General features: G+C 51.5%; 1 protein-coding gene across 1 annotated transcript; it reads left to right on the forward strand.

Annotated features, from left to right (window-relative positions):
• The first annotated feature begins 699 nt into the window (after positions 1-699).
• On the forward strand, positions 700-5,487 carry SOX9 (SRY-box transcription factor 9). Its single transcript, XM_043585132.1, has 3 exons — positions 700-1,512; positions 2,467-2,723; positions 3,306-5,487. The coding sequence occupies exons 1-3, from the start codon at positions 1,082-1,084 to the stop codon at positions 4,151-4,153; spliced, it is 1,536 nt and encodes a 511-aa protein (XP_043441067.1). The 5' UTR covers positions 700-1,081; the 3' UTR covers positions 4,154-5,487.
• The last annotated feature ends 4,081 nt before the right edge of the window (positions 5,488-9,568 follow it).

Below are 9,568 nucleotides of genomic sequence, written 5' to 3' on the forward strand. Positions count from 1 at the left end.
GCGCGGGGCTACCGCGTCGCCGCCACCGCCAGTCTCAGCTTTGGTTTTCATTGATTCCCCTTGCAAGAGCGCAGCAGAATCCCTACCAGCCGCAGCAGCCCCGGCGAAGCAGAGCATGTTAATCTATTTATATGGATTATTACAGAGGAACAGCGGGCGTTGAGTCACCAAAACATTTGCTTCAAAAGACCATTTCTAAGCACTTTTCGGAGGAGGCAGGCTCCGGGCGCATACGCTGGGCTACGCGTGAAGGAGGGACTGCTTTTTGATCGCTGCAAACTCTCGCTAAGTCTCCGGTACCGCGCAGAAAGCAGCGAAGAGAAATGCTTGGGGGTGGAGGCAGATCCTGGTCTAGACACACACACACACACACACACACACACACACACACACACACACACTCACACACACAGGCACGCAAGATTCGTGCGGAGACGTCCCCAAACTTCTGACATTACGAGAGTACGGCAAACTTACACACTTGGACGTCCTGGGTCCCCCCCCCCCCCCAGCCAGACCAGAGGCAGCGCTCCCCTCCCCGCTCTTCCCCTCCCCTCTCGTCACCCAAGCCCAGTGCCACAATCCTCCTCCCCGCAAAATCGAATCCAATCAGCTGCCTGCCAACCCCTGAAATGCCGTGCTGTGATTGGCTGGCCGTCTCTAAGGTGAGGAGCAGTAGTTATTAAAGAGCCCCGGGGCTGGGAGTTGAGGAGCTGAGAGCGGAGCTTGAAACTCACTGGGAAGTTCAGTGGCGCCGCGACTTGCCAGTTTTCACTCCAGGAACTTTTCTTTGCAGGAGGAGAAGAGAAGGGGTGCAAGCGCCCCGCTTTTGCTCTCTTTCTTCCCCTCCTCCTTCTCCTCTCCAGTTCGCCTTCCCCCACTTGGAGCGGGCAGCTGCGGGCTGGCCACCGCGCGCCTTCCTAAGTGCTCGCCGCCGCAGCCGGGTGACGCGCCAGGCTCCCCGGGAGCCGCTCGCTCCGCGTCCGGGCAGCCGAGGGGAGAGGAGCCCGCGCCTCGAGCCCCCGAGCCGCCGCGGCTTCTCGCCTTTCCCGGCCACCCGCCCCCTGCCCCGGGCCCGCGTATGAATCTCCTGGACCCCTTCATGAAGATGACCGACGAGCAGGAGAAGGGCCTGTCCGGCGCCCCCAGCCCCACCATGTCCGAGGACTCGGCGGGCTCGCCCTGCCCTTCGGGCTCCGGCTCGGACACCGAGAACACGCGGCCCCAGGAGAACACGTTCTCCAAGGGCGAGCCGGACCTGAAGAAGGAGAGCGAGGAGGACAAGTTCCCCGTGTGCATCCGCGAGGCGGTCAGCCAGGTGCTCAAGGGCTACGACTGGACGCTGGTACCCATGCCAGTGCGCGTCAACGGCTCGAGCAAGAACAAGCCGCACGTCAAGCGGCCCATGAACGCCTTCATGGTGTGGGCGCAGGCGGCGCGCAGGAAGCTCGCCGACCAGTACCCGCACCTGCACAACGCCGAGCTCAGCAAGACGCTGGGCAAGCTCTGGAGGTAGGGCCGGCGCGGCGGGGTGGGCTCCGCGTTGGCGGGGGGCGCTGGCCGCGACACCGTCTCCGTGCCCCGCCTCCCAGCAGGAGGGAGTTGCCGGTCCCGGAGCCGGCGGGGGGGGGGGCGCAGTGGGGGGGGGGGACGAAGTGTAACTTGGCTCGGAGTTTGACAAAGTTCTTGGACTGCTCTCGGGGAAGGGAGGGAGGCGGGGGGGGGGTGCTGGGGGGAAGGGGACGGAGAGAGCCGGAGGGTGGGTGAGGACTTGTGGGAGACGCGGTGGGAGGGGGCTGCCAGCGCTATCTCCCGTCGCTGTGAAGTTCAATCCCAAGTGGGGGGTTGGGTGGGAAGTGAAGTTTGCCCCCCACTCGCTCCAACTGCGCTCTCCCGTGCAGCCTCACAACCCAGGAGATGGGAGGGGGGGGGGCGCAGACATCAAGGCTGGAGGAGACTCCAGGCAGGAATGGGGGGAGCGCTGCTGGAAATAGGTGGACGCAAGTGGGCGGGGGAGGGAGCAGGAAAGCTCCTTGCCGATTAAGTGTTTTTTTGGAAAGTTTTTAAAGATGTTGGGGGCGGGGGCCGGTAACCTACGGTGGCAAAGGCACTTAGAGCCGAGCAGCGGAGAGCTATTTTCATCTCCAGGGTTTCCAAAATAGAAGAGGAGAGAGGGCGGGGCCGGGAGTGACCGCTCAGGTCGGACTGAAAGAACCGAGATTTATTTTTCTGGGTTTTTTTTTTTCTTCCTTCTTTTTACTTTTTTTTTTTTTTTTTTTTTTTTTTTTTTTTTTTAAGAAAAGTTATGAGCTGCAGCAGTGGCTGGAAAGCGGGGAGGAGGGAGGAAGGGGTTGTGCGCGAAGAAGCCGAGCGGTCGGGTCGCCTCCCCCTCCCGCCGACCTGACAGCTCGGCCGGTTTCACAGAAGCCCCTCTGTTTCCCTCTGCGCCCCCTCCCCCGCCCCCAGACTGCTGAACGAGAGCGAGAAGCGGCCCTTCGTGGAGGAGGCGGAGCGGCTGCGCGTGCAGCACAAGAAGGACCACCCGGATTACAAGTACCAGCCGCGGCGGAGGAAGTCGGTGAAGAACGGCCAGGCGGAGGCCGAGGAGGCCACCGAGCAGACGCACATCTCCCCCAACGCCATCTTCAAGGCGCTGCAGGCCGACTCGCCTCACTCCTCCTCCGGCATGAGCGAGGTGCACTCCCCGGGCGGCGAGCACTCGGGTGAGTCCCCCCACAAGCCCCCGGCTACGCCTCCCGCGGCAGACGGGCACACCCCCGGGTCTCCACCTAGCAGACTCGCCCCGGGGACTTTGCGCTCCCCGAGGAGGGAAAAACTACCCCGAGCGCCTCAGCCTCCTCCCCTCCCTTTCCAGGGCCCCGCGAAGTCCCTACGCGCGCGCGCGCGCGCACACACACACACACACACACGGATGTAGAGCCATCCTAGGGGATTCATTTTTATGGCGAGGTAAAATGCCTTTACAGCTTTTCAGGACTTCTCCCTTCTTCTCTGGCTCCACCACCCCAAAAGCACACACAGGCTTCTTCCACAAGTAGCAATTTGGCCTTCCCGACCCTCCGGGCCTCGGACCCTCCCTGATAAAAGGAGATTCCCGAATGTGTGCCGGCAGGTTAATCATTTGTCGACTTAGCTCGGTGCTGCGCGCCTCCCGCGCGGTTGCGGGTCCTTAACGACACTTTTCGTTTGGAGGGAGGGTCCCAGGAGGGTTCCTAAGCTTGAGGCCTTTGCGCTGCACGGCCCTGGTTGACTTTTCCGCGCTGCTTCTCTTTCCTTGCCCGCAGGGCAATCCCAGGGGCCCCCGACGCCACCCACCACCCCCAAAACCGACGTGCAGCCGGGCAAGGCTGACCTGAAGCGAGAGGGGCGCCCCCTGCCAGAGGGGGGCCGACAGCCCCCCATCGACTTCCGCGACGTGGACATCGGCGAGCTGAGCAGCGACGTCATCTCCAACATCGAGACCTTCGACGTCAACGAATTCGACCAGTACCTGCCGCCCAACGGCCACCCGGGGGTGCCGGCCACGCACGGCCAGGTCACCTACACGGGGAGCTACGGCATCAACAGCACGGCGGCGACCCCGACGGGCGCGGGCCACGTGTGGATGTCCAAGCAGCAGGCGCCGCCGCCGCCCCCTCCGCAGCAGCCCCCGCAGGCCCCGCAGGCCCCGCAGGCGCCCCCGCAGCCGCAGCCGGCGCCCCCGCAGCCGCAGCCGGCGCCCCCGCAGCCGCAGGCGGCGCACACGCTGACCACGCTGAGCAGCGAGCCGGGCCAGTCCCAGCGAACGCACATCAAGACGGAGCAGCTGAGCCCCAGCCACTACAGCGAGCAGCAGCAGCACTCGCCGCAGCAGATCGCCTACAGCCCCTTCAACCTCCCGCACTACAGCCCCTCCTACCCGCCCATCACCCGCTCGCAGTACGACTACACCGACCACCAGAACTCGGGCTCCTACTACAGCCACGCGGCGGGCCAGGGCTCCAGCCTCTACTCCACCTTCAGCTACATGAACCCGGCGCAGCGGCCCATGTACACGCCCATCGCCGACACGTCCGGGGTCCCTTCCATCCCGCAGACCCACAGCCCCCAGCACTGGGAACAGCCCGTCTACACACAGCTCACCAGACCTTGAGGAAACCTTGCACGGAGGGTGATGACGACCTTGACGATCAGAAGGAGAACCGAAGAAACAAATCACCAAGCAGAATTTCCTTGGGGACGTTTTCCCCCACCTCGTTCCGTAAAGACGTTTAAGCTAAAGGCAACTCAGACCCAGATTGCAAGACACAAACCTTAGCCATCCAGACGCATTACCACCTTGTGGCAAATCGGGGGCCAGGCAGCTCTTGGCCGGATGGACCGTTGGAAAACCCGTCAGAAAACCGGACTCGAAGACCTTCTTCAGAGCAATCACGGAGGATAATGGAGAATCGTGTGATCAATTTATTTGCTCAGTCTCTCTGCCTGTTTGGACTTTGTAATTATTTTTTAGCAGTAATTAAAGAAAAAAAGTCCTCTGTGAGGAATATTCTCTATTTTAAATATTTTTAGTATGTACTGTGTATGATTCATTACCATTTTGAGGGGATTTATACATATTTTTAGATAAAAGAAATTAAATGCTCTTATTTTCCCAACAGCTAAACTACTTAGTTGAACAGCGTGCCCTAGCTTTTCCTGCAACCAGAGTATTTTTGTACAGATTTGCTTTCTCTTACAAAAAAAAAAAAAAAAAAAAAAAAGTGTGCGTGTTGTTGTATTAACATAAAAAAAACCACACAAATTTGTGTTATGCGATCAGTTTTTGGGGGTTAGCTTTGCTTAATTCCTCAGGCTTTCTGATTCAAGGAGGAGCTGCCTTAGAGAAATAAAGGCCTTATTTTGCAAATATGGAAGTAAACCATAGTTTAGAGAAGCATTTGGTAAGCTTTATCATATATATTTTTTTTAAAAAAAAAAAACAAGAGAAAATACCTTGAGCCTTAAAACCATGCTGCTGGAAAATACTCTTACTTTTTAGTGCGTTTGCTTGTTTGCTGCAATCTTGAGAGAGAAGTAGAAACCAAGCAAAGAAGCTGAAATCTGTTCTGGGAATGTTTCAGCAGCCAAGTGTCCCAGCGCACTGCCCCCTGGTTGCCTGCTCAAGCCCCATGTGGGGTACAGATGCTATGGCCTTTCTCTGACACTGTCACTGTGCCTCTCCGAACACCAGCAGTTGACCTTCAAGACATTCCACGTGCTAAAATTATTTATTCTGTAAGGAGAGGTTTTCATTAAAAAAAAAAAATCTTTCTCTTTAAAAAAATTTTTTTTTTTAAATTTTACCTTCTTTAAAATAGGTTGTTGGAACCTTCCTCAAAGGGTATGGTCATCTGTTGTTAAATTATGTTCTTAACTGTAACCAGTTTTTTTTTTATTTATCTCTTTAATCTTTTTTTATTATTATTAAAAGCAAGTTTCTTTGGATTTCTTGTCCTAGATTTGTATAAATGCCTTTTTGTCTGTCCTTTTTTTTTTTTCCTTTGTGGTTTTGTTGAAAACAAACTGGAAACTTGTTTCTGTTTTTGTACAAATGAGAGGTTGCAAATGTAGTGGATCACTGAGTCATTTGCAATGTTTTCTGCCACAGATCTTTGGGCTGCCTAAATTGTGTGTGTGTGTGTGTGTGTGTGTGCGCGCGTGTGTGCGTGTGCGTGTGTGCGTGTGGTGATGCAAAACAATGCTGGCATGTGTCATGGATAGTCCCCTGCAAGTTCTCTTGGAGATAGGGAAGAAAGGCAGAGGGGACCAGCCCAATGAGACCTTAATTCTTAATTCCTTCTGTGGCTGGAGAGTTTGAGGATTGCTTTTTAAAAAAGACAGCAAACTTTTTTTTTTAATTTAAAAAAAAAGATATATTAACAGTTTTAGAAGTCAGTAGAATAAAATCTTAAAGCACTCTTATAATATGGCATCTTTCAATTTTCTGTATAAAAGCAGATCTTTAAAAAAAAAAAACTATTTCTGTAACTTAAGAAACCTGGCATTTAAATCATATTTTGTCCTTAGGTAAGGTTTGGTTTGTGTTTGTGTTTTGTTTGTTTTGCTTGTTTCCTCCCCAAACCTTTGTTCTCTCTGTGAAACTCATCTTTCCTTTTTTCTTTTTCTTTTTTTTTTTTGTATATTATTGTTTACAATAAATATACATTGCATTAAAAAGAAAGCGGCCCTGTGGACTTACTCCATGCTCCCATTTAGGGATAATTTGAAGAACTGACGTAGAAAAGAGACGGTTACATACAGATCACTGTGATGTTTACGTTTGTGTGTGTGTGTGTGTGTGTGTGTGTGTGTACTTTCGGCACCAATGAAGAGACCGTGTTCCCAAAAATCGACCGGGGAGGGGCGTGGGGGGAATAATCTGGGAGAGTGTCATCTTGTTAGGTCACATAGACAATTATGCATCAGCGGTCGCCAGCGTAGGCAAAATGTTTGCTGTGGTATTAACAGCCTCATGCTTCAGGCCAAAAGCTGGTCTGTAGAAGTCAGAGGGGGATGTTAGACCTGAAATCAGTAGCTGGTCAGTAGACAATGCCAGAGGGGGTGACTTCACTGTCTGAATTTAACAGAGCAAACTTTCTATTACTACGAACACATACCAAAAAAAAAGGGGGGGGGGTGTCTGTTCAAAAGGCAGAAGAAGCCAAAATAAAAGTTGGCAAAGAAGATTAGAAGGAAGTCTGTTCCATTAACCCATTAAATGATTCAGAGCCTTCCTGGTGTATCTGCAGGGACAATGGAGTGAGATTACCTTATTTTGCTGTTCCCCGCAGTTTAACGCCTTCTGAGGAGATGCAAGGCCTTGGTAGGAGTAATAAGACCTAATCCTGTTTTCCTTGGCCTCAGTGAGATGGGAGTTTCCAGGATCAGAGAAACGTCCAGGTTATTTTTCATTAAACAGATGAAATCACTCCTTCCCTCCCGCCCCCACACAGAGACACCCCCCCCTCCCTCACGCCCCCCCCTCCCCCCCCCCCCCTGGCTGATTGGGGAAGTGTCTCCAAAGGAGGCAAGTTTCTGTCACCTCAGGCTGGTTTTACTTCTAGGCCCTTGTCTCTGACAGTCTTAAATGGTACCCAGACTCTCTGGCATTACCTCACGTTGTCTGTTTTTGCCTTTTGGATTCCTGGCTTGCGTCCCACGCCTGGATCATGGCAACCAGGAAAATGGTAGTTATCAAATCGAGGCAACATTAGTCCTCGGCCTCCTTTGCAAATTCCTCCAACATTGATTGAGGGCCTGTGATCTGCGGGGCGCTGTGCAAATCTCCCCCACCCCACCCCCAGAGGTCACATTCTGTTGTTTAGTTGTGCCACGGTGCCCGTTGGCTTAGGCTCAGTCTAGCTTCCATTCTTAACAAAATCTCTATTGTTTTTCCCCTTGCCAACACTCACAAAGTCCTTTTTAAAGTGTGCGTGGTGTTCATTCTTATTTACTTTTATTCCCCCAAATCCCCTTATCTATGAAACTCACACATACCACCCCATCCTGACCACCGCTTTCCCTACCAAATCTGTAATGTTTGCTAGATTGTCCTCTCTTCTAGAAATATGCTTTCTTCCCCCAGTGTGTGACCTTCCACAGACCTTCTTAGAGCCAGAAGGTTCCATTCGGGTGTAATCTTGCTAGGTGAGCTAGGGCAAGCTGCTTACTTTCCTGTGCCTTGGTTTTCCCTTTTGTTAAGAACATTTATAATCTCTCCCTCTTATAACAGGGTTTGCTATTCAAGCAGTTTTTAGCAAGAAGCAGTCTGGAAATTCACTGCATCTGAATCTTTCGGTACGCACAGGATTCCACAGCACCGGAATAAAAGATAAATGGTGAAAAGGGTGTGCACAGGATGGTCCTGACACACAGGAAAAGACAAGAGACAGTGGAGCACAGGGAGAATTCATCTGAATCCCACCCACCCCCATCCACCAGATTGAGTCAAAGCCCGGCACCACCAGATTATAAAATATTTTAGAGGAATTTTTATTCTAAATCTAGAAACACAGAGCTTATCGCCCTGACAACAAGACATTTATTGAAAACCTAGGAAAGAGGGGCACCTGCTCAGTCGGTCGAGTGTCTGGCTCAATTTCCGCTCAGGTCGTGATCTCATGGTTTGTGGGGTCAAGCCCCACATCGGGCTCTGCACTCACAGTGTGGAGCCTGCTTGGGATTCTCTCTCTCTCTCTCTCTCTCTCTCTCTCTCTCTCCAAATAAATAAATAAATAAACTTTAAAAAAAAAAAAAAAAAAACCTGGGAAAGAGTCCTCCAGACCAGAAAAAGCTTATAATTAGATCCAGAGTTATTTATTTCTTCGTATTCAAATAAAACCCTTTTTTTTTTTACTATTTTAACAAAAAGGGTTTTTTTTTTCAACGTTTATTTATTTTTGGGACAGAGAGAGACAGAGCATGAACGGGGGAGGGGCAGAGAGAGAGGGAGACCAGAATCGGAAACAGGCTCCAGGCTCTGAGCCATCAGCCCAGAGCCCGACGCGGGGCTCGAACTCGCGGACCGCGAGATCGTGACCTGGCTGAAGTCGGACGCTTAACCGACTGCGCCACCCAGGCGCCCCAAAAAGGGTTTTTTTTTTTAAAACAAAAGGGAATAAACATAAGGGAATAAAAACCTCGCTTAGAATCAGTCCTTTGGGCTTTTATTAAAATGGCACTTACGGATTAGTTTGAGCTGTGTGTTTGACTTTCCCACCTCAACCCCATCCCATTCCTTCCTTTCCCTGATTTCCACAGTAAATATTTTTGAGGCAGTTTTTATATTAACTTAATTGATGAACTATCACTTTAGCCAGAGATAGATTTACCATGATGCTAAATAAGCTGAAGCCTCAGGTCTGGTCACCTGCACAGACTCCTTTTAAAGCCCTGCACTTAATCTCGTATTTTAACAACTTAGTATCTTTTTTTTTAATTCTGCCCTCCCTCAAACACACACACACACACACACACACACACACACACACAAACACACACACAACTGTATAAGCTCCAGGACCCAGAAAACCCGGGTCTGTCCAAGACCCAGACAGCAAACCATGATATCAGAGGCTGAGAGGTAAATAAATACTTTTATTTCTATTCTCAACAGTGCCCGGCACGTCGTGAGCTTGCTGAATACCAACCTTTATCAAACCGTGGACCTGGTGGCAACGTCCCAGATACGTCACTGGGAATCTCTGCCATAACATTCCTCCATGAGACCTTGCACGGTGTTCTCATCCCTCTGAGACTCAAAGCGTTTCCATTTCTCAAATGATAGTTTCTCCTGGGCATAAGTTAAGTAAAGTAGATCTCACAAGACTGTTAATTACCCGTCCTTCCTGGTTCCTTCACTTCTCATTTCCAACTCATCTCTATTTTTTTCCTATCTTCCAGCACCTCTTTCTTGCATTTTCTTAGGGTATCTCCTTGACTCTTGTGGCTAGAAAAAGTTTGCTGGGCCCTTATTGGGTTATTCCTTTTCCATAATTCACAGGCCAGACCTGTTTTACTCTCTGTA

This window comes from Prionailurus bengalensis, chromosome E1, assembly GCF_016509475.1.
Source record: "Prionailurus bengalensis isolate Pbe53 chromosome E1, Fcat_Pben_1.1_paternal_pri, whole genome shotgun sequence".
Classification (NCBI taxonomy): Eukaryota; Metazoa; Chordata; class Mammalia; order Carnivora; family Felidae; genus Prionailurus; species Prionailurus bengalensis.